This window comes from Corapipo altera, unplaced genomic scaffold (assembly GCF_003945725.1).
Source record: "Corapipo altera isolate COAL_440 unplaced genomic scaffold, ASM394572v1 65, whole genome shotgun sequence".
NCBI lineage: Eukaryota > Metazoa > Chordata > Aves > Passeriformes > Pipridae > Corapipo > Corapipo altera.
Window position 1 is genome coordinate 1,215,513 of NW_020884891.1, and position 26,134 is coordinate 1,241,646.

General features: G+C 38.0%; 1 protein-coding gene across 5 annotated transcripts in view; it reads left to right on the forward strand.

Annotated features, from left to right (window-relative positions):
- The window catches only part of DACH2 (dachshund family transcription factor 2), a 248,298-nt gene that overhangs the window by 162,795 nt on the left and 59,369 nt on the right, over positions 1-26,134 (forward strand). For all 5 annotated transcript variants that reach the window (XM_027645383.1, XM_027645384.1, XM_027645387.1 and 2 more), the window contains exon 4: positions 23,592-23,747. In XM_027645383.1, coding sequence (XP_027501184.1) covers positions 23,592-23,747 — 156 coding nt within the window. The remainder of the gene's footprint in view (positions 1-23,591; positions 23,748-26,134) is intronic.

Here is a 26,134-nt window from a genome sequence, read left to right on the forward strand (position 1 = left end):
CCTGCAACCGTTCGTCCAGGGTTCCTCCAGTTTCACTCCTAACAGATATCTTCCTATTGGTGAAGGATTGTTTTCATTACTGATGTTTTAAACTGCCCCATAAATATATTTGTGGTAAAAAAAAATTCTCTATTGGCAATAGTAGAATTATTTCTAGAGTTTTCCTGTAAACGTTGGAAAGTTTCCAAAGCGTCAGGTTGTTTTAATTCATTCTGAGTTCCACAGTTCATTGGAGAAAGGTAAAGTAGGGAGTGCTAAATCACCAACTTTCTGGCTTTCCTGCATTTTGTTCTTTCCTTGGATGGATATTTGCAAAGCACAGCTGTGAAGGAGAGTTGTGATGAACCTTTGCTGTGGCCTGACTGGGTCTGCTTGGGGGGAAGGCCCTGACACCCAACGTGTGTTCAGGCTGTACCATATAAGCATTAATGTAAATTGGAATGAAGTTCCCTGAGTCCCAGCTCCTCAGGAAAAAGGTTCAAAGGTAAAATCAGAAATGGATCCTGTGAAGAGCAAATCTTTGTTTATTCTGAAGTCTTTTTCAGGTGAATAGAAGAGATTTTCACTTGGATAGTGAGAGAACCTGGAACAAAGCAGGTCCCTTTTGTCTCTGATACCTGTTACAGTAAGGGCAGTTTCCCTTGGTCTCACTCTTTTTTTGGCACAGATGATGCTATAGGTACACTACCATTCATGGTTTGTTCTCATTATCAATTGAAGAGAAGAGGCATTGTGTGATCCCCCGTCACATCCCGCTCTCCCGTCGGCATTCCCGTGTCTCCGAAGGCAGAGCCTGCCTGGTGTGTGGTGTTTACTCATCGTGCCATCAGAATGGTAATTTATTAGACCAATAAAGCAGCAGCTGGGAGGTCTTAGACTCATTTTCTAAAGGAATAACTTTGAATTCATGACAAATTATGCACAAAGCAGTCTTTCCAAAAGTGGTGTTGCCTTTTGCTAATTTTGTGTACTCATCTATATTGAAGAAATCTGGCTTCTACCTCCTGCATTAAACCTTTCCCCACCTTTCTGTTCTGCAGGATATGTGTTTCTTATTCCCCTCTCAGACCCTAATCAATTAGTGCATATTGAATTCAGAAAAAAAGCACTGAAAAAGCATATTTAGCTTGTGTGACTCTATACACATACTCTTGTATGTAGTTCAGAATGAATTCTGCATTTTCACTGAGTGCTAAGAAATAGGACTGAAGATAGAATTCCTACGGAAGAGCAAGGAAGCTCCACACTGAAAAGATGTAGGGTTGGTACTAGGGATTTAAAAGCTGCTGTACAAACTTTGCTGATGTCAATGTTCATGGGTTTGTGTGTTACCTGATACAGCAAAATTTGTGCCCTTCATGTGGGGAGAATCTACATTAATGTGATTATTTTAGGTATTGAGAATTTTTTTGAGGAACTCTCTCACCATCCTTTGGACAGTGATCAAGGGTGTACATGTTACTGGGGAGCTCTCTGTGCTTTTTAACAATTCAGTGAGTTCTACCACCAGCTCAATGCCAGTTTAAATATTTGGAGAAATCCCCACTGACTTTCACTGAAGCTGCAGTGGGCCCAAGGATAAGGGTGTGGGAGCAGTTATGTAAAGATCTTTTCTCAGTTTTTTCCCCTTTTCATTGCCTAATTCAGTAAAATTGCCAAGAGCAAATTTGCTGGCTCAAGTATCAGTGTTGCATTGAAGACAGAGAAAGAAATCCTTATGAGGAAGAACTAATGCTAATCATACTAAAAATCACACTTTTCCCCTCTTTTTAGTATCCTCAGTGCCAGCATTAGGCTCATTTTGGTAATGTGTGGGTTGGAGGGTCATGTTTTAAAGATTTGCTTTAAGCGGGTACAGCAGGATATGGCAAAAAGGAAAACCAACATGAAAGGGATGTAAAAGTTGACTATACATTTCACCATAGAAAATAACTAAGGAATTATCAAACATTCACTGCGGAAAAGCCCTGGGGGTCTGAGGTGGGGCATGAAGAGAGTGGGAATTTCGTTTGGAAGTTCATACACACGTTGTGACTTTGATCCACTGTGAAGGGAACACCAGGATAATTCTGTGTGCATGAAACCTTTACCAACTGTTTGTTTTGCTCTAGACTTACAGTTTAAATGGCTATTAAAAACAAAATGGGGATGTGAAATGAGAAAGAAAATTGAATTTTGAAATTTTTTTTACCAAGAAGAGGTAAAAAGGAACAGAGCAAAGGAGTCAGAAGCCTCATAAGTGAGAAAAACATTTTATTTTAGGAGAGAGACCTACAGTTTCTTTGATTTGAGGTTGTGTTTAATAGCTTCTGTAATGGCTGCAACATGACTCTGCATCTAGATTTCAGCATGAATAACAACCTGTTCGTGTTTCATTTAGCTCCAAATGAGAAATTCGGTCTTTTATTGTTTTAGGAAATTAGTCTGTGTACTATTGCTCCTGGAACTTTATAATTAATCACTAAAGGTTATGGCTGTGGAGAGTTTGTGGGAAATAGATGTCTAAATGATTATAATTGTAACTGTCAAATCAGAAATATAGTTATATAGAGCGGAGGACCTTTTGCTTCCTTTGTTTTTTTTTTCTTTTTACTGTAACAAAGACTTGAAGGGTTGTGCAGTTTTACTTAAAAAAACCCACAACTATAGAGGCTGTTGGTTTTTTACCTTAGTGCTACATGTTGACTTCCCACAATGCCACTAAATATTTCACTTTAGGATACGTACCTTCCTTCTCATCCCATAGTCTGATAGATGAGTGGAATACTCTCTTTTTGCTGTTGTTTATTTTAAATTAAAAATGTCATTGAACAGCATTAAGTCCTGAAGCTTTATTGCCAGATTTTTTTGGAAGTGTATCATTATATACAGGCCATTAGTATAATAAAAAACTTGTTGAGGATGTCTTGGCATATTCATTTCAGCCTCCATCTGTATCTGTTGAACTCAGTATGAAATAATTTTGGGTGTGCTTCTTATTATTACCTAGACTGGCACTTTTATAGTTTCTTCCTCTGTGGGTGAACCTGTGATGATGGAAATTCTTCCAGAATTTCTCTGTCTGAAGCCAGAATTCCTGCTGTCCATTTAAAATCTGAACTCTAACTTGGTCTAACACAGTCGCTGCCTAATTCTTTAGATATTATATTGTCCTCTAGGAAATTGCAGGTGTGGAATTGAATCTTACAAGTGTGTCTGTGAAAGTGGGGAGTAAATGTGCCACTTCTTTTCCTGCTTCTAGTCCAACTGGACTGCCTACCTCCTTTTTGTGATGTTACAGTAATCTCAGTAATGATGGAGTTTGGTACTGGAATATTCTAAATAATATAAAAATGCTACAAGAGATAATACTGAAAACGTGTGTGTATGTGAAATTTCCCAAAAAATGAATTTGCACATATTTTTTAATTGAAATAATGCCTTAGTTCACAGTGCTGTGAAGAATGTTGTTATACATTTGAGCATTGGTGTCCTCCTTCCACTCTCCCTGCAGAAGAGAAAGAGATTTTTTTTTGCACCTTCCTACTCATCATATGAAGTGTTGAAGCAGAACTTCTCAGGCAGTTGAAAATCTCCTCTTTAATCCGACACTGTAGGTTCTCTGGCCCCACAGTCCAGCTGAGCTGTGCTGGCTGTTCCTGGTGCCTTTGGATCCCTCTCTGTTTCCTTGTAGGATCCTGGAGGGAAGCTTGAATTTAAGAGAACCAGGTGGTCTGGGACATAGGTGGATGTGGGAGAAATTCATCCTTCTGAAATATCAGATTCCAAGTTGGACATAAATCTTGCATGACCCTATTCCTTGTTTTTTGGCTACTCCAAGTGAGTCCTTGGAGATGAGGTGGTTTTTTGGTGGCACCCGAGGTTGCCCTGAGTGCAGAGGTTTGCCATAGCTAAGGCTGGTGACACATGCCAGGAGTGTTGTGGCCTTTCCTATTCCACTTGGGAAGTGAGTAAGATCAGGAGTGAGCAGCTGGCAGCTGCCTCCAGGTATTCTGGCTGTGTGTGCAACTCTCAAAGCCCAGCCACGTAATCAATTTTGTTGTTCTATAGAAATGAGAGGCACAAAACAAAACCTCTCTGGTTGCACGAGAAGTGTTTGTAAAGATCACCTCTTTCATCATCATGCAATGCTAGAACTGAGTGAAGTGTATTCTGGAAATTACTGCATAATTGCATAGGGAAATTTGAAACGTATTTGAAATCAGAGCTTTTATTTTTAATAGCACAGCAGCAGGTAATTTGTACAAGTGTGTGATAGGATAGATTGCAAAATACAGGGTTGGTGACACTACCTGGACATCCTTTAAGCTGCGTGAGCAAGGCAAGATCAGTGCCTGGCAATCGTGACAGCAGCTGTTTGTACAGAACCTCCCAGCAAAGAATAAAGCAGGTATTTCCTTCTGGTGGCTTTTGGAGTTACCATGCATGATTTAAGAAATGTGTTTTGCTTTCCCCAGAGAGATATCAAACAGTACTAAGTGTTTCAGTGGTATTTCCTTAGGAAGTCAAAATGTTATTCTGCATGTAGAGTCTTGTTGCTTAATTTCCAGACAAGGAGCTAAGTTAGGCAGAAAAGAAAGGAAAAACACCCCAGCTTTTGGCATATGAGGATCAGAGAAAAAGCTCTCCGTAGGAAAAAAAGTGTTATCTTTTTATCCTTCTTTCCCTTCAGTACCTGCCATGCAGTTTTCTCACAAATGCAAACATCCTTCACAATCTGTTTAAAAAACCACAAATACATCACTCGGAGGAATATTTAAGGAACCATCAGGAGGGAAAAAACTCATTGGTTTAATGGAATGCTGTCAAGGAAAATCAGCATCACAAACGACACAGGGGCAGAATTGATACTTTTGCACTGACATGTTAAAAGAAAATCCCATGCATTATTTAGAAAACCCAGAAATCTGTCAGCTGTATGATTGCCGAGTTAGCAGAAGCAGGAGGATGCTGCTCAAGTTGAAAAGAAACGCGTAGGCACAGATCCATATTGTAACCTTTCATGTTCTCCACCCACCACGAATACCCAGCTATTACACGGTCAGCATTTTTGAGTTTTTTCTCTTTTAAAATTTTCAAGTGCTTAAAAAGTCAAAAGAGGTAGGGCTTTTCTTCTAAAAAGCAGGATGCCGAGGCTGTTATTTTATTGTGAGAGTAAAAATGACAAGACCAGAGAATGTGATTTTTTTTTTAATCCTTGAGTACCATGTAGATATCATGAAGTCATTTTTCCTGGTGTGTTACTTGAGCAGAGTTATTGTTTAGAAGTCAATAATTTTATTTAACACAAAACATTCAGTTTTACAAATACATTCAGTCAAAGCTACTGTTAATATCTTTATCATCACTAATAAAGCATACATTTAATTTTCTTAAATTGTCCTTTGGCCAGGAGGGATATATGAGTCTTGGAGTAAGAGAGAATTTCATGGTTTGGGGTTTAGTTTGCCTCATCCGAAAACTAGACTTGTTTGACTCCAGCCCTTGCAGATATATTAAAACATTTTATCCTAAAAATTGAGCCCTCAGTGCTGTTTCTCCAGGGACATGATGCCTGAAGGAAATTCATGTAGTGATGAAACTCAGTGGCTTTCAGGATGTGCTTCCATACAAAGCCTTGGAGGGCTGGTTTCTTGGAGGTTTCTTGAATCCACTTGCAAGTGAGGGCAAAGAAGTTGTAACCTTTGTTTTTCAGTGGAAATGGAGTGAAGGAACTAAAACATTCACGTAACACTGGGGCTTTAAAAAGAATTTTAGGAGGCTTTCATGAACCCCAGTTTCAGTAAGGTGCAGAAGTGAATTTCTTATCTACAAACTATTTTAAGGTCCCATTTTAGCTAGATTCTTAAGCAGTCACCTATGTGAATAATTTAGCTGTCTTTTTTTAAAATATTTGTTTAAACATGAACATAAATATTGTATAATAAATGTATATGATGGTTCACACATGTTAATTAGTCAACTGTATTTGCATATTTGGACTGACTGACACTCAACTCTGAGAAACATGAAGTAGCTCTGGCGTAGTTTTAGAACTGATAATGGAAATACAACTGCAGATGAATTCTGAAAATTAAAATCTCTGTGCTCTTCCGTGTAACTCTGAGGCATCTTTTTCAGTGAGAGGAATTCTGGTTCAGATTTTTGATGCTTATCTTACGCATGATGAAATTAACTTGTTTATATAACATCATGAGCTAATGTAAACTGTTTTAAAGATCAAGCAAATTTAGCTTTTATCTTATATAGAACTCTTTTTAGAAAAGTTTTTATTAACTGTTTAAGCTCTGGGTTGTGTGAATGCTTTTTGAGTGGGTAATTCTCAAGGGTATATTTTAAATGGTTTTATAACAATTGGATACTAAATGTTTATAAATGGAGAATATATATACTTGTGTAAGTTTATATTTTTGCAGTTAAACATATCACACAATCTGCTTCCTTGATATATTTTGGCTGTTACATTATTTGAAGTCAAAGAACTGTTGTCCCTTTTTTCCAGGGCATAAAGAACTTTTCTGTCTTTATTAAGAAAAAAAAGAAAATTCTTCACAATGATTTCTAACTTTTGCTGGAACAAATTTAATATAGAAAATCAAGATTCATATCTGTTAAAAAAAACTTGCTAATGCCAAATCCAATCCCTCTGGGTGCACACAGTGTAATCATAAACAACCTCTCCAGATTCTTGCCATATCTGCTCTCAGAACTAAGTGCAGCACAAGATAAACTAATGACAAAATGCAAATGGTATGGCTAAATGGCGTGGAATTGAGAGCTTTCACATGTCTATCACCTTTCAGATCCTTTACAAATTTATAGTCTCAGAGTGCAGAGGTCTAAATCTTCAAAGCTTGAAAAACAGAGGTGCAGCATGAACTAATCTTCATTTTTTTTCCCCTATCTTCTTACAGCAGCACTAATGGAAATGTATTTTGTTTAATGACTCTGAAATCCTGTTTGTAATTAGATGTGGGAATTGGTCTTACTTTGTAACAGATGATACTGGAATAATAATATGAGAGATGCTACGCTGAGACCACTATCCTCCTAAATCTATATCATTTTTCATTTTATTGACAGGAAATGTGTTCCTGGAACAAAGAGATTGATTTTAAAGAGTGGAAAAATAATGTCTAGTAAAAACTCAAATGAAAACATTTGAGCATTACTTTAAGTGTATCACAAGTGTATATTAACCCTTTAACTTCATTTTTAATTTTAGTAAACAGCCTTCCTAAAATTGTTGCTTTGTCACTGATAAAATCTTGGAGCGAATGTGCCAAAAGGTAGGGAACTTTAATTAATGACAGGGTGCATACAATTAAAATGCATATCATATTTCAGAAGGATTATTCAAAAGAATTAATTTTGTCGCTTAAAACACTTTTACAGTCGTAAATGAAGTAATTAGGAGTGGGCACAGAAGATGTGAGTGCGGGCTGAGCTCACACAGTCCCTGCAGAGTATTACTTGTCTTTACTGTGTCTTGATGTCATAAATCATTTTGGCCACTGTAGAGCCAAGGCTACATCTTTTCCTTGGTGATAATTCTCACTTTTGTTGGTAGGAGCTGAATTTCGTGGTCAGCATCAACCTGCTGAAGGAATAAGGTTCCTGTAAAGTGTACCCCATTCTGACAAGGTCTCGTGTTCCTCTGCACAGCACAGAACTGCCAGAGCACTGTGGGGAGTGAGACTGATCAGAAACGCACTAAATTTAGGGCTTTCCATATAAATTTTTATAGAGACCAATACAGATTAGATGCCCTGCACTTTCAAAGGGAAAATCATTCCAGTTTGGACATTTTAGTAAGATTGTGTGACTGCTGAAGGACGCGGTGTGAAGAGGCTGTCCCACCCTCTGGGCAGGAGGAAGATGAGGAGCCACATCTGCCTTCCTGGTTGGTGCTTAGTGAGAAAGGGAAGGAAAAAGAAAAGTCTGGTCCAGGTCTACCCCTCTGAAATGTATTTTGAATTCTATGTTAAAATATCCTTGGTTAAAAGCAAAAGCAGCCCTGGGAGCAGGAACCATGACCTGCTGATCAGCCGAACTCTGGCAATTGGGGATGCCAAAAATGCTCAGTGATTTGCAGGTTTTCCAAAGTGCTACCAAAGAACAAGAACATTGAAGTGCCAGGTGTCAAATACATCCTTTTAATTTTTTTTCAGGTCCTTGTATGTCCTCTTGTTTCCACAAAATCTCACCTGCTGATCATTTTACACGAAGTAACGTGTTTAAACTCTGTGATGCAAGAGGATGTTTAACCAGTGTTTAATTTCCCATTGCAGAGTCTAAGGAATCCTTTATGTAAAGAATTCCAGTACGTCAGGAAAAGCCAGTATTAGTGATAGTTACCTTTGTTAATACTAGTGATTCATCTTCAGTCTCACAGTAATGATATTTTAACAATAGAAAGTACTTTAATATTTTAATTACTTTGTAAAATCTGGAACATTCTTGTTCTTGTTAAGGCATATATAAGTTAGGATGAAAACTAGCATATTACCTTTGATGTGGGCCACATGCTGAGAGTCCCCCAAAGGATGTCATTGATAGTGATACAGCTGCCAACAGCAGGAGTCTCATGAATTACAATTTTAATCAGATTTTTAAAAAAAGTCCCCTAACATACAGTTAATTTATGTTTGAGGCAAGAAATGTTTGTGATGTGATTATTTGGAATATTTTCTCACTTAAAGACGTAGCATAAATCCTTCCCCCCCCCCCCAATTTTAATAACGTGGGTTTCTAGTTAAGGATTCAGCACTAGATTTGTGCTGAGTGCCCTGAGCTGACATTTCTGCAGCTGAGATTCGGTAGCAGTTTTCCTTGCAACAGTTGGTGCTGTTGAAATGTCTGGCTGATTTGTGAATTTGATGAGACAGAAGTCACCGTGGTCTCCAGTAATTCTGCCTTTCCTTGCACCCACAGAGTACAAGGCATCCCTCAGTGCTGGAGTAGGGGCTGTGTGGGTAAGCAGGACATACACAGATCACCACCTTACTCCTTTTTATAGAATACCTTAGCTCTCTGGAGCAGTCAGATTCAAGTTTTGTTTTCCTTTAATAAAGTTTTGATCCATGAGAAAATGAGGATTATGCATTTATTTCTGTGATTTTAAAGTAAGCATCTGACAGTTTTGCATAATAGGTTATGCTTTCTGCTCCATATTCTGTTTAAAAAAAGCTGGAATCCAAAGCTGTGAGTGACATTTTGGTAGAATTTTAGCAAGTACAGTCATTAGCAAATTAAAAATAGATACAGGTGGGTAGTCTGTGTTTTTAGCTCCTTTAAAAAAAATCCAACCCCTAACTGTGTACAAGAGCAGCAGTTTATCAGATCCTTCTTGTTACAATTAGGAAAGACCAGCAATATTCTCTGAGACCAAGAGTAAATGTACCTTTATCACCAGAGCCTTTAATTTCCAAATTCATTTTCTCAGATTAAATTCTTATTCTTAATTTCTTAGAAGGTTAAATTAAATTAATAAGATCACCAAAAAGTATTAAAAATAGGTTCGTTTAGTCATGGAGAAGAAAATATTGTTGGCACCATATAACTCAAGCTACTAATTTGTCCATAATCTAAAGGAAAAATGCATGGATTTTTAATGTACAAGTTTCAAGTGCCATCTTAATGTCTTGATTATTTTTGAAATTTAACCAATATTATGTTATCTGATAACTAACTAATATGTATTTTAGTTTGCATTAGTTTTTGCAGACACATTTTGGGAGACACAGCAGCAGCACCTGATGGTTTCAGAACAGCAGTATTTTCTCAGTCATTGATGTTTTCTTGAAGAGAAGAGTAGGTAAGGCTTCAGCTGAGCCATTCTTGCAGCTGAAGATGATTCCCTGGTGTGGAACAGTGGTGCTGTGTTGGGGTGAACACTCCAGGCTGTACCTGCAGTGTGGAGAATCCCAGTGCACACACCTGGCTCAGGTAAAATCAGTTCAGTGGCAGCAGGGTGAGCTCAGGATGAGCTGTTCCGCCCTGCAGGGTGGTTCTGCCTCTGGATGTGGTCTCTGTATGGCAGTCTGTGATGTTTAGGGTCATAGGAAAACAGCACTTCAGGCTTGTTTCCTTGTCCACACTCCAGCGATGCAGGAGCTCTGCCAGCCTCATGTCTTACTGACACTTGGCCAGCTTAATTATAGAAGTTTTATAGGCTTGCTTATCATGGCCGTTTTTCCTAAAGTTTTCCCTAAATCTTCCTTGTTAAAGTCTTTCCTTACTTCTTGTCCTGTGGGTATGGAGAACAGTTTATTCTGTTTTATTACTGAACATGTTTTTTACCTAGTGCAGACTATTAGTGAGTCTCCTCTCTGTTGTCCCTTCCCTCCATTAAACAACCTGCTCTTCTGAACATGACTCATCCTGAGGATTTTCCCATTCCCTGGTCAGCTCTCCCTGCACTCCTCTGGCCTCTCTGCAGGTGATTCAGATCCTCCTGGGTCCCAGCCCCAGGCAGTGCCTCGGTCGAGGCTGTGCCAGAGCTCTGTGCACAAATGTGGAACAGAGACAAAGAATTTCTCCCAGTTGTATGCTCAGTGATCTTGTATAAATGTGTGCCACTTGCTCTCCTGGCATTTCCTGGAAGCAGGATACTGCTGACCTATGTTCACCCACAGTCTGCTATAGCCTCTAGATGATTTTTTGTTGTTATTTACTTATTTTATTTACACAGGAAGTCAAAACCCCATTTTGAGTTTGTGAGGCTATTCCAGTCTTTCATCTGCCCTCACTAAATTTTCATAGTATATCTCTCTTAAATCTTCACAAAGGTTTAGATAATTTCTAATACAGATCCAGAGTTTTGGATAGGTTGTTTAATTTAGCTGTGTATGCAGGGTAGAGACTCTCACCTGCCCTTGAATGTGAAACATTTTGTTCAGTTGAGTTTGACCATTTTATAGTTTATTCCATCTGTGCACATTGACTGAAGGTACATTCTGAAGGTAAATTAAAATTGATAGTTGAAACTGAAAATCAGCATTTCCTGTCTAGATGCTGTGCATTTTTTAAGCTGTACACAGCCATCTGCAATTAATGCTCTTTGTTGTATATCTTCTGTATTTACAATATATTTGACAATAAAACCTTTTTTGACATTTAATCAGTAGCAGAGTTGTTCCACTCTCATTATATATTCATGAACTTTATCACCAAGACAAGACATAAATGTTGAGCTTCCCTTTAAGATCAGACAGGCATTGATATTTAAAACATTGAAAATTGGGGGGTTTTGTGACTGTTCTACATTTGTACAATATAAAAATGAGAATAGATTCTTCTTTTTAAGAGGATTCTCAGGCTGCTTTAAGGATGGAGACAATGAAACTCTGGGACTAGTGAAACTGTGTAAGAGCTGTATATTCAATTACTGATGTCGTGGGACATCAGAGGCTGCTTTTTCCCCTTTTTCTGTAAGGCATATAATATTAGTTAAATTTTCCCCATTTCAGATGGAAATTGGAAAGGTAGTAGGAAGTTCCTGTGGATCTGTCTTACAAGTTCCTGTGGATCTGCTTGTTGATTGACTGCCTCTAAAAATTTGATGTGAAGGGGATTTTGGCATTTCATCCTTGAGAAATATTCCCCCTCATTTACAGTACCTCTTCTATTTTTCTGGATTTTGACAAAGCCAGTATTTTTTGGAAGTTGAGTCCAACTTTATTGCCTTTCTCTGTAAAATCCTAGATCCAGGAAGAAAAGTCCTTTAGAAAACACCAGAATAGCACGAGTAAGATTTTTCATTTCATTTTTTAAACACCAAGTGTATCTGGGTATGTCTTTTTGTTAAATGACATTTCTGTGTCAGTGAGAGATTGAACTTTTATGCAAAAATATTATTGAAACAAAATGGAATTTGCATGAAACTTGTAGGTATCTTATATTTTGGAGGATAATCTCTGTTGGGCCTCTCTGAATTTAAACTCAGGGATCCTGTCAGTAAAAGAAATATTTGCATTGTCCTGTTGCTCACAACTGATACTGATTTTCTCTCTGACTAACTAACAGCTCTTCTTTCTGCCTTGAATAATTACAGCCCAAACCCTGCCCCTGTACTATGTAAATGGAAAATCCAAGTCATTAGATAGCAGTGAATCTTCAGTTTGGATTAAAAAAAAGTATTTTATTTATTAGATGCAGTTATAGCACTGAAATAAATGGTTGATGCAGTTATGCAACATCTAACCTTCAAAATTTAATCATCTACAAATGCAATTTATTTTTCATAAGCTCCTTGCCTTTTAATATGATTCATTAAATTTTTTTTCCTGCATTTTGTTCATCTATTTTGGATGGAGACTCCAGGCATTTGTTTCTCCTCTTCCTTAATGTTTGGTGTGGTTGATGTAAAGATATTTTAATTAATGTTCATATTATTCAAATAAATTTATATTTATTATTTATATATTTTATATAATATAGTATATAAATATATCAATATATTGTATACTTATTATCTATTAAATACATATTTTTCATATTCAAATAATTTCATATTTAAAAGTTTGAAGTGCCTAGGGTGGTTGTGAACTCCCCACCCCTGGAAGTGTTGGAACAGCCTGGGATAGTGGAAGGTGCCCCTGACCATGGCAGGGGGTGGAACTGGTTGGGCTTTAAGGTCCCCTCTGACCCAAACCATTCTGTGATTCCATAATTCTATAGAATTCCATAATTCTGTATTATTTGAAGCACATGAGGTATGTGACAGTAGCCTGGTCTAGATAGAAAATGCCCTCACAGCACCTCCATTTTTAGTTCTCTTAATTGTATACATGCAATAACTTCTAATTCAATTAAGAGCAGCAATATTCTGCATTAGCCCGTGTGTCAGAATCCATGCAGTATACTATAAAAAAGTCATTAGTTTGGTAATATCAATTTAACAAGTTTTAGCTCATTAACCTTGACACCAGCAGTGCTGGAGAGAGGAACCTTTTGATATTGTTGTTCTCAGCATATACCAGGGAGCTCTGAAAATCTGTTGAAATCCGTGGCTATTATCCCTGATCATCAGTTATGGCTCTGTGGTGGCTCTTCTGGGCAAATGCTCCATAATAAACCACAAATTACAGCTTTTCAAGTCAACTTAATGAATGGTTCAGTCATACAACATCTCACCTTCAAAATTTAATCTTCTACAAATTGCAGAAATACTTCTTGAGCTACTTCTTTTTGCCTTCTGGATTTACTTTTGAGAAGTCACAGTTACCTTTGTAATTAAGTGGTTGGTTTAGCTTTTGAACTGTGCTGAGTAGTTGGGCAAACATGTCTGTAAAGCCAGAGTTGCCTCTGCAAATACTGATTTTCTTTGTAAAGGGGATCTTGGCATTATTTGACATTTATGAAAACCTGTTAGAATTATATGTGAAACGTGTAGTGCCATTTCTTGTGGCAAATGTATGTTATTTTACATTTATGTTAAACCATATATAGGCACATTTCTGCATGTATATGTATGAACGTATCTCAATATATTTGAAATAAGAACTACAAATCAGATTGCAGATTTGTGACTTCTAATTTGGAGGTTTGTAGTCTGACCATGTTCACTTTGGATTTAAATATCTTTCAAGGTGTTCAAGCTTGATTACTTGGCCTCACCTGAATAATATAACTTAGAACTAAGGCTTATATCTGGGTAGCTGTCTTTGTATTATGGCTGAAAAAATCTGTCACTGCTAAGATGTTTTTTAGAGAAAAAATGTGTATTGTAGAAGTTTCAAGGGTTTTTTGAACAGTATTTTTAAAAGCTGGCACAATTTATAAAGTGGAGGTTCAGCTGCAAAATGTGGGGCTTTAAAGAGTCCGTATTTCAGGGGGATCATGCTCTGGGGTTGTTGCTTCACCAAAGACATGGGCAGAGGATATTTACAGACTAAGACACCACACAGGTGTCATGAGTTGTGGAATGACCTCTGTGTGGCACTGAGGGAGGCAGGATCCTTCCTCCTTTTGGTCAAACCCCCAGACCAGCACCAGGCTCTGTTCCACTGGGAGCACCGAGCTGGGTGCTGGACCCACAGTTACTGAGCCATGGGACACGTGCTGGGACAAAGGGCAGCCCTTTAAAAACCTCAGCAGTGAGGATGACTCTCTTTATTCTTTCTTTTTAAACTGAAAGCTGCCTAGAATCTCTGAAGTGAAAAACAGATCTTCAAGCTTCCCAAACTAAAGAGCTTTGGGAAGAGTGTATTTGTCATTATGTTTAATTTGCACATACCTCACCAAAGAAAAGGCCAGGGGAGCCAGGCCGAGAACACAGCTGTACAGGCAGCTCAACTAATTGCCTCTCCATCCTCAACCTCATTTATCTTCATTTCTTCCCAATTATACCAAATTATCAATAGTCTCTGTTGCATCAGAGCCTTAATCCCCTTTATTCAGGCGGCATTAGATAGTGGCAGATGAATTCTTGGAGGGAGTCAGGGTAAACAGCCATGAAATGCCACCTCTGGCAGATGGCATTGCTCACAAGAAATGTGACAAAACATTTGGAATTTGTTACTAGGCATTGGTATGAGAAGGCAAGCTGTCAATATTTTTTTAAATGATAATCAAGGTGGTGCATACTTATACCACAAGCTGAAATGAATCCTGTCCAAAACCTCAAGCTTAGTTGAGTTCAGCTTGGCACTTGTGCTATTCCATTTTGTTGCAGAAGCTTCTCACTTTTTCTTCTTAAGAAATACTTTATCTGGTATTATTGTCAATATTTTAGTAATGTTTGTTCTGATGGTAGTGGTTGTTTATAGTACGAAAGAATTATTAATTTGAAGACATAGAGTATCCTTTAACAAATTTAAGATGTATTTTCTTCAGTGGTTTATTTGACACCGTTGCTCATTTCTAGAGGTTTGCTCCTGCTCCTTAGAGAAGCCAGTGCAAAACTCCCACTGATATTCCTTGAGGAGAATTGCACTGGAAATGAGACGAGAGTACCCAAGGGCTGAATGAGAGAAATGTTCTGAAAGTCAAAGATGGATTAAACATGTAAGATGTCCAAGTGCTGTGGTAGGAGTTTATTCAGATATTACTGTGAGCAAAATTGAAAGTGGTTGTTAAAGGAAGTACAAAGTTGGCTGCTAACGTGGTTCAAGGAGGTTTTGTGTGTTATTTTTAGATCAGCATTAACTAAAACACCGCAGATGTCACTGCTGACCTTTTATGTGAATTGGGTTTACTCACAGGTTCTTCTGGTTTTGGCAGCATTCTAAACATTTTGGAAGTCAGTAATACTTAGTGTAAGGGATCAAATGCCAGATATAAAAAAATGGAGCACCTTCAGAATTGGGATGGACGTTCCCAGTGTTCCCCACCCTGACACAGCTTGTGGGACCTGTGCAAGTGTTTGCACTTACTCCTCCTTCGTGGAAACACGAGCTGTGGAATTAAATGTCATTGCAGAGCTTTCACAGTCATTCAGTTCTGTATAAAAGGATACTGAGCATCCCTTGGCAACTACTCCTTCCCTAGTAAAATTTCCACTGAGTTTAGTGCAAATGCTGGAGGTTTGGAAGATTTTCCAGGTGTGTACGTAAAAGGCCACAGACTTCATTTAATTTTTTCAAGCCATACTTAATGGAGTTTTTTTAGTTTTAGGTGTTTTTGAAAGGATTACATAATCCATTTATGTCACTTGAAATTAACTCAGAAGAGTGCAATCTGTAACTTGAACTGTTCGTAGGAATTATTTTAAACAGTAAATGATGAATCGTTGAAACTCGAATAACCTGATTTTGTACCATAGCATTACCTACCTGCCATGGATGCCAGGATGTTCTCAAAGCCTCTCAAAATCAAACCAAATTATCTGTCTAGCTACAGTCATGGTAAAAATACACTGTACATGTATCTCACTGGTTCTTTCAGTAAATTGTTAAATATGGGAGAATATTAAGGAATTTTTAAAAAAAAGGCAGAAAATGCTTAGTTGTGGTGAGTGAAGGTTTCAGTGTGATCATCCCTGGGATACAAATCCCTGCTCTGTGCTTGCTGGCTGCCGTTGTTGAGTTTAGAAGGATGTATGTTTATCCTTTCTGGCAGGCAGCCCTACAAACTGTGTTCAAGATCTGAAAGTTAAGCTGTTTTATTTCTGGCTTGTGCATCATCAACAGTAATAAAAACATGACAGACCAGAATTTTGACCTTCTTTCTCTCTGTGAAATGCACGTGTTTCTGAAGACAGACTGTGGTCCTGCAGTGGGAAACAGTTAATTTTGTTGATGATGGTTCTAAACCACAAGAGATACCTTGTTCTAGTACAGCATTCTTATCTTTGTAGAGAAAAATAAATAGCAATAAAGTCACACACTTGTTAATAAAATGGTAGCAATAACTGTACTACCCATTGTAGAGAAGAATAGGGTTTTATAACTCACTGTTTTATCCACTACAAGAACTGGGAGACATCAGAGGAAGGCAGCAAATGCCAAGTTAACCCCCCAGAAGACACCTACAAATAACATGAGGTGGTTTTTCATACAGTGCATAGGCAAGCTGGGGGACTCCTTGCTACAGGATGTCGTGGATGCAAAAAATTGACATCTGTTTAATTAAATGGAAAAAAGAAAGTCTATTAAATGTGGTTAAATTCAAGGAAAATACCTCTCTTTCAGGCATTTCCTAGTGCCTGCATTGTTGGAGAGTGTTCTGGGAAGCTGTCACTGTAGGTTGAACTGTAGCACTTTGGATGCAGTCATTCTGGGAACCATTATTCCTGAAATATCATGGCTAATTTCCATCTAGGAAGCCATAAATACCTTTAACTATTGATATGAAGATTGGAAGCTCCCCCCCCTGCCCCTTATCCCATGGTTAACAAGGCAGAAAAAGCTTCATTTATTAATTATCAGAGCTTTTCTCCAGCCTGTCATACTCCTTCCTGACCCAGAAGCAACTTGTTTTGTTTAATATTTATACATGACTAAATCAGCAAAGGAAAAGAGGAGAATAGGTACAGGTAACTCTGAGAGGTGTTTGTGAATATCAGTGCATTTTAATGACAATTATTATAACAGTTTGTGTCTTAACTTTCTGAAAAGAGGAGGTTTCATCTTGCTAAATGTGACTTTGATGGGGTGCAATGGTGGAATAAATTGAATCAGCTGAACCACTGAGATGTGTTTGGTGTTTTGAGTTTAACTGAAGATACTTGGAGCAGTTTGTGGTTTTAGCAAAGCAGTCCCTTAAATCACATTGCATTTTCTTTCTTTTCCCTGCACATTAATGGCAATAAGGAGACTTTTCTGGTATTGTGCTTTAGCACCACCATCATCAGTCATCATGTGGGAATGTCAGAACACATTGATTTACCACCTTCTTGTTTCTTTGTCTCTACTCATTTTAAAAGAAGCAGTTGATGGTTCAACAGGGATGATTAGGTTCCTAAATAAGTATTTCATCTCTGCTTTTATCTTCTCAAAAAGTATCTTCCTGGAATTAATTGTTCTTAATTAAATTGGCATCAAATATTCTGACACATTCCCAGTTATCTTCAGTGTCCTGTTTGCTGTGAAATAAACTTTGATTTTGCTGTCATTAAGACTTTTCAAAAAGTTTAGAAATTATATTCAGATTTCAGATGTCTTCTTATTGTGTAATTATCAACAGATTACTTCACCTAAGTCCTGACAGACATATTTTTTAAGTATGACTGACTGATGGACAGATTGGGAATTGCTGAATTAATGGGCACATTTCAAAGCTTTGGCAGGGCTAAGCAGTAATTACATCTGCTGAACCACTTGATAAGTTTTTGGAAGTAGCCCAGTAAAGCCATCACTGGATTTCTTGAGTTTTAATATCTTACCCTACACACTTTCATGGCTTTCTTGTAGGGCAGAGTCCAGAAGTTGATGTAGCCAAATGCACACAGCTAAAGAGATCCATGGATAAAAGCTCTAAATGCATTGCAAATGTAGATTTCAGATGGGTATCATGATTTTGGGGGCTGATTAAAAATCTCATTCCCTTTTTAAAGAGTTTGTTTTGGGGGTAATAAGGGACCACAGAAAGTGTCCATGAGTGCGTGGCCTCCGTAAATAACATCATCTGCTGCCAACAGGAGACACAGAATTTGGGGTTAAACGGGTCATAATCCTGACCCAGAACAGTTTTATGGTTTTCTGACCATAAGTTTCTGTGACAATTGAAAGGAAAGTGACAATTGACCAGGAATGTGACCTGGGTGGTCTCTTGCTGACCTTGCTCAGTTTATGAGAGATGTCAGAAATTGTTTTCTACCTGATTTTGTCCGTGGAAAGAGCTGACCGAAAGTTGCAGCCTGAAATGTTTTTGCAGAGGATCTTCTGTGTAGACCAAAAAAGTGACAGTTTTTCCCAGTATTGAGGTGAGATCGGGACTTTGGTAAAAGCAAATAGTCTGGGACACCTGAAAACACAGGGGCTAAAAGTGCTAGAAAACACAGACTTGTGTTGTTTTGGGAATAATGGGGTTCTAGGTAAGCCAGAAAATTTCCAAGGCTTTGTGTATGCTGGACACTTATAAAAGAAGTTAGGGGTGCAGAACACTTTGGAATTAGCAGTGCTGAAATAGAAATGCACTGAATACTTTTTTCTTTGTAGCTGATGTTACACTTAGTATGCCCAACGGGATGAAAAATGTGTTTAAAAACAATTTTAGAATAAAATTGGCCAGCGGAGATGGCATTGCTTTTCACAATTGGAGTTCAATTTTTCAGAAATGTATCACAACAAAAAATAAAATGACAGACAGAGATTGAAACAGCGTGGTTGTGCAATTTGGAGGTGCCTCTGACAGAGGGGATTTCATTTAGCTCAACCAGATAGTTTTAAGGCTGATAAAATGAATTTGAAACCAAATGAAAAGAAACTGTCACCGAATTGAACTTGGATTAGTTTCTGGAGATCTTTCAATACCTAAACCCAAGAAACTAATTAAATATATCTTCACCAAAAAAAAAAAAGATTTTTGGGGTTTGCTTGGAAGAACAGAAACACACAGGGAGGTTTATTGCTGGGAGACTTGTGGCCTTAAGAGTTATCTTCTAAAATTGCTAAAATCAAAGATGGGCAAGTAGCAGCATTTTCAGAAAACTGAAGCTGAGCTTATCACTTGCATTTGCTTCAGCTAAACAAAATGAAACTTAAACAGAGGCACTTTGTTTATAGACAGGTACATGACTGTAAGTCAGTGCAGTGGGTCTGTGAGTGCAGGTGTGTCAGAGCACATGTGTGGGTTGCTTGGGCTGACCTTCCCTGTCTGTTCATGGTACCTGTAATTTAACTCCTGAACTCACCTGAATGTGCCAGTTATACAGAATTTGGCTCCTGGGCTGTACAATGGCATTGAGGGAATGTTTACTGGAGAACTGATTGGAGTTGTTGCATCAGTTCTGCTTTTGCTTAGTTGAACATGTATGTAATTCGTGCAGTGATAAATAACCTGTTAAGACCGGGAAATATCAGGCTTTTAATTATTAATTATATTAAGTAGATCATAAATAACTCTCAGCAAATCCACGTAGAGTCCATCTTTATCTGTGCCATCTGAAACATGCACATTTCCATGGACAGTGCAGCCAGCCCTTTTTTTTAATCCATATTGTGCATTTAGCTGAAAATCTGAAAGCAGAGCTGTGCACCCCACATTTGCTGCGTGGTCTGAACTGGGCCAGACATTTCTTCCCACTTTATCCTGGCTCTGGTAAGGAAACCATGATCTCTGCTTGAACCTGACAAGCTCCAGGAGCTCTGGAAGATGGAGCTTCTTGTCTCTTTTGCCTGTTTTTAATGCTGAGTACAATCTGTTCTGGGACCAGATCGACTAGAATGCAAACAAGATAAGGAAAAATTACCTTTTTGTCCTTTAGTTTTATCTGTTGGAGGGAAGGTCGTGTGGGGAGTGGGCAGGAGAGTTAAATGTAAAGCTTTTGGTAAAGTGTATAAATGATGTATTGGCACTTTGACAAATCAACAGACTTCTGAGTGCTCTGATAGTATTCCTGTGACACTTATGAATCAAGTTACTAATATTTTAAAATGAAACATTCTGTCTCATGTAAAATAAATGAAAAGCTATATTTCCCCTCACATAAAAGAGTTAAGTCCCAATGCTACTTCCTGTTGTCTTGTTTTCCTTAGTGTTGTAAGTTTGCTTTCTTCTTTCACATAATTTTTCCTCTGTTGTTTCATATATACCTTACTTGAAATCCATCTCTCTGTATACAGTGGTCTGGATCATTGTTTAATTTTAGAGTCTTTATCTGATGTTTTAAAAAGAATGAGAGCCTTTACTAGCTTAGTATGGACAAAGAAATGATTTTTCCCTAATACAAATTTCTCCAAAGACCAAACCTTTTGATTATGATGAGTCAAACAAAGAATTACTTTTCTGGGGTGTATTGTGTGATTCATACCATAAAGTTTCATTTTTAGTTTCACCTATAAACTCATCATACCAAAGACAGGATGGAGAATTAAAATGTGACATCTTTGCCTTATGGATGGACCTATTTGGACAAAGAATGTCAACCAGCAGAAATCTCCTGAACAAACGTAGTTAAACCTGAATTTGAAGCATTAAGAAGGATTTACTTTTTATGGGTGTATTCATTTCTAACTGTTATGGTAACAAAGAATTTGGAAGTGTGCATTGATATGTATATATGTCAGATATGTATTTGCTGATCTAACGTGCTGACAACTGTGTTACTAAATAAGAAAATTGGATGCTCAAAAAGAAATACTTTTTTTAACATTGCATGACAGTAAAAGGGCTGAGTATATCACCACAGGTGTGCATTTCACATATTTGGTTTATGCTGTGAATCTAGTTCTGCCTTGCTATTAATTTATATATAATCTTACTGTATGGGAATAGATACTGAAGGGAAGAATGCAAATTTTCTTGTAAAATGGTTATTTTTTAGTTGTGCAAAGGGACTGCAGGTGAGATGAACTGGAGGTGTCTGTGGCACAGGGCACAGGATTAGGACCTGTGAGCCCTGACTTCTCTTCCAGTTTAGTTTTCCCACTGCTGAGCCAGGAAACAGGGAACTGGCTTTGTAATTCTGCACCTCTGCTTTCCCCGCTGGAGCCAATCAGTGCCCTTATAAAACACTTCACAACTGAACAGTTCTAGGTAAGAAGTTGTTCTAATTATTATTTTCTTTTCAAGAGACTTGCTACTCCACAGTAACTGCAGTCCAGATGAAGCTGTTATCTGTAGGATGCTGCAGGCTGCAAGATACATTTCATTTAACATCCACTTTTATTATACCTCGTACACTCAGCTGTATTTTTTTCTTTCTCTAAGGAGAAGTGATAGGGAACATAAGAATACAGGAGTGGTCTGGAGAGATAAGTGTATTGCAATTTATTCTTGTGTTGCTGGCACTGAACACTGGAGCATATTTACAAGTGGAATTTGCAGGGGAAAAAAGTTATTATTGTCTCCATCTGTAAGTAAAACTGGTCCAGTGATTTGGACTGTACTGATTTAAATTCAGTTTCCCGTTCCATTGCAGGTTTCCTGTGTTTCCTTAGGCAAGTCCCTGTTCTTCCCAGTGCAATTCTCCATCTGTAAAACAGGAATATTGGTGTTTTCCTATGGAACATGCACTGATTGTAGAGCTGGGCTCAGAGAGCTGGCAGGGCTCTGACTCTGCAGCCCAGGGTAGGGCACGAGGCTCTGAGAGACAAGAGAAACTTCCAGAAATAAGTAAATGAGCTGAGTTTAGACTGTCTGTGCTGGGGTTGGAAGTCTGGAGCAGAACTAAGAGGTGAGGGAGACTTTCAGATGAAGAGTGCAGGTTTAAGTTTTCAGTTTTCATTCAGAAATTTCTGATAAACTCTTGGGCCTAGTTTTTTTGCCACTGCCCTGATACATAAAGTTACACGTACAAAAAATTCATGCTAAGGTTCATGTCATATTTTTTGAGGAAGAAGAAAGTGCAAATGATAAATTTGCTGGAAAAGCACATGGAGAAAAATAAAACTCATTTGATAAAATCAAATGCTTAGCATTTCCACAGAAACTGCTTTATAAATTAGACATTTAGTTTGAGAAATAATTTACCAAATAATACCACCTGTGTTTAACAATGGTCAAAATGTAGAACTTCTAAGTAGCAGTCAAATGTTATTTGAAAGAGCTGATATACAGTATATTAAATAGCAAAGATGCTGACACAGCCTTAACTGTAGAAGTTCTTCTAATTGCTGCACTAGGCCATGTTATATTACATCACATGGCATAATTTAATGTGTCTTTCTTTGTCAATGTATTACCATTTTACAAATTACAGCTCTTTCATAGGAAGGTAATTCATACTTGGACATTGTACTAAAATGATGGAGTGTTTTCCTTTTTTCTCAATCATTGATCTTTCAAACTTTTGCATTTAGCAGTATTAATCATGCTTATTAGCCAAGTGCTGTCATAAAAGAATGGAATTTCTCTGTTTTGAAGTCATGAACAAGAATCGCAATTAGAATAAGTAAATAAATTACTGGGGTGCAGCAGATAGAGGCAGCAAGCAAAAAAAAACATTTTAATTGAATATGAAAGTGACAAAGTCAATGCAGCAGTTACATGTTTTTTAAAAATCTGTAATTTAATTGAGAATGTGGGGTGCACTCGGGAAGGGAGCGAACTTAAAATACCTTTTCTCCTTTAGAAATGTTCAGTATAACTCTTTTTTGGTGGTTTGTCTCGGGGACCAGATGTATTTTAGAATTCACTAACATGGTCTAGTTAACAGCTGTATAAAAGGAATTTGTTATTCAAGTGTGGAAGTGTAATACTGAAAAAAACTACAGTCTGTAAAATTGCTTCTTTGGAAGACCAAACAGAGATTCTAGACCACAAGTGCTTAGTTCTCTAGACCATTTTTGGTTTAGACAGTAATTACTATGCATAATAAATACTGGACTCCTAAATTTAAATTCCTGAATATTGATGATGTCCAAGCCCAGCCTATGCCTGGCTCATTTAACCCAGCAAAGTGAAGAAACTGTGTCACTTAGGACATCCCCAGGGTCAAACCCAGCAGTGGAGGGGAAGCTTTTGAAGCTCAGAGGTAAAATAGTGGAAGGATAAGTTGTCGTGAGCTCTTTGGGGATGAGTTTCAGCTGGAATGCTGGGTGAGAACTGGAGGGAGGGAATGGCCCAGTAAGATTGACAGTGGTGAGAGACCTGAGGAGCCCAAGGGTGGACATGGACGAGTCTGTGGCGGGGACTGGGTGGCCTCATGTCCTGTGATAGCAGGAAATCATAATTTAGTGTCTCAGATGTTCCATTTCTGTTTATTTCCTTAATCATGACTGATGTTTACTTATATGATTTTATCCTTAAATGTTTAGCTTTCCCTGTTCCCAGAAACTAGTGTTATGAGGTAGGTGTTGCTGAAGGTTTGCAGTCCTCTTTTTTGACTGATGCCTATTTATTCATTTATTTTTGAAAGATTCAGGTGCAGCTTTCAGATGCTGTGCCTGTGCCATGGTAAGGAGTATTAACCTACTGCTAACCAAGAAAAATGTCTCTAAATACCAGTGTATGCCATTCATGGTTTGGTTTGCTCTGTTTTACAGGTGGGAGTGAATCCTCCTGGGATAAAGAGAAGCTCCAGTCTCCCATTACGACGGGATCCCAGCACAGCATTGGCCATCCCACACTGTCAGGGCAGTCGAGCCTTGGAAGTGCACACCCGCTCAGTCCTCTCCAGCAGAACCACCTGCTCACCAACAGTATGTACTGGGCTCTTCCTGGGAAAAGAGAGTACCTGGAGCCCTGCTGGGGGCTGGGCTTGCCTTCCTTCCCAACCTGGTGAAGGTGGGGAAGTGATGGGAGACACTGGAGCAATGGGAGGGTCAGTCCTCCCACTGTCTGCTGCACTTGTGCCTCATGTCCAAGCCACTCTATTGGAATAGTCACTCACTGCTGGGTTTAGGAGTGTTAAATTGACATTTCCATGGCCTAGACTGAAGGGAAAAATAATCATAAAGTTGCTTACAACTAACAATGTTAGAAAATTCCATTCCAGATGAAAATGCTGACCACAAAATACGAGAGCAAGGAATAAATGCAAAATGACCAATTAAAAGTGAGCAGGAGCAATCCCTCTGCTTTGTTTTGCCTTGCACCTGCCAGATGTGGGCAAGGTTGAATGAAATGACACAATTTGGATTTGAAACTTGGAGCTCTCTTTAAAGCCATCTCTTTTCTTTCCCTTAGGAAGGGGGCAGGTGGGAAGTCAGCAGTTCCCCCTTCTTTGTACCCAAAGAGGGAAGAAAAGGAAGGGAGAAATATATTCCAAGAAAGATGTTCAGGATTAATATTTTAAAATTTATTGAGGAATAAAGTTAACTCTAACTGTTGATGATGGATGAAGAATGAAAAGCTCATTATTTCTGAACTCTTGTTACTTGTTTAAGCTTTTCATCCTCAAAGTTATGAAAGTTGATTTTTAGTGTTAGTTTTAGTGGAGTAATGAGATTTCTGACCCCTTACACAATTTTAGGAGCAATTAGTTCCTTGCTACCTCTGTCGGGCCCCAGACATGAACAAATCAGAGTTATTGAAATGACTCCTATAAGAAGGGCCTGCTTTGTGCATAGGAAGGTGTGGACTTGAGTGTTTTGGGTTAGGAGTCAGTAGCTAAAAATCACCAGGTCATAGGACTCAAATTCACTGTAGTTTAACCTTCCCTTTTATATTCTTGCATAATTCAACACCTGAATATATTTTACATACAGGCATCTTGTGTTCTTTGCTCCTAAAGATATTTTCTAGTAGGTATTTTGTAGTAGGCTGGTGTCCATAGGCTGTTAAAGGCTTTATTGAATGTCAGACATTATGCCCAATGATTTGCAAGTGCAGGATGTATTTTCCTCATAGTCCTCTGAAATGTTTGACGGATTGTGTCTTAAAACTGGTGATGTGCTGTTAAATTCTGTTTGTAGTTTGCATTTAGTTTGCATGTCAATTGGACTTTAAGTAGACATACAACTCAATGTGGCCAGATGGTGTCTGGGAGTTTTGGAACTCTATAGAGGATGAGGGAAGATTATTGGGCTGTTAAGGGAGATCTGCAGGGGAACAAAGGCTTATGGATGCAGACACTGTCAGTGTGGTTTGAAGGGAAGGGAGATGGATGTGGGCTTTGCTTATTGCCTATCATAATTAATATTGGCCTGGATCATCATATAAAATATATAGTGAATCATTAGACATCACAGTTGTTGATCATGATATACTCATGTTAAACAGAAATAGTGTGGGAGCTCAGGATGTTGCAGTTCTGCCTTTCCTGTTGGGCACTGTAGTCAAATTATATAGGAATAACATAAGCTATCTCAGTCTGGTAATTTTTATTGTTAGTTTTGTCATATACCAAAATGGGGAGTGGACTTCTCATTTCAAATAGTTATGATAGAGCCAAAAGTTAAAATCCTTTTAGCAGTGATTAATGTGAATAGCATGTGGTTATAATTAGCTATATGTTTGTGTTATTTAATACTCGCCCCTGAATTTCTAAATGAGAATTTCTGATATAAATTTCATTTAGAAATATGATAGGACATTTTGTCTGGCAAAATAAGCCCTATTTTTATTCTGAAAAAATAATTTTGGATGCCCAAAAGTAGCTATATTAAAGTGGTCTCTCTATAGAACTCTCAAATGCACAATAACCTGAAACAATTTTTTTTCAGTGAATTGGTGTCTTGGTCTTGCTTTCCATTGCTGTCATTACTAAATACAAGAAGTAATACACATGCTGAAATGGATATTAATGAAGTATGAGAATCCAATTCTTGCTAGGAGTAACTTCACCTTTTTGGCAATGTCAAGATCTCCAAGTTGGTCCAAATGAATTTCACACCTTCTTAAATTGGTTTATAACCATAGCAGAAGACAATTTAAAGTGACATCCTGAAAATTAAAACCTCTGGCAACAATTTTAACCTTTCATTACATGTTCCAGATCACAGACCTTCTGTACAATAGTTCACTAGTGTCTGTAGTCCAACCCACACCTTCCTGGATTGAAGAAATAGGCCTAATATAACTATCTGGTCTCAGGTTGCTGTATGTGAACTGCTAATAGTAAGAAGACTTGGTAGGAGTGTATGAT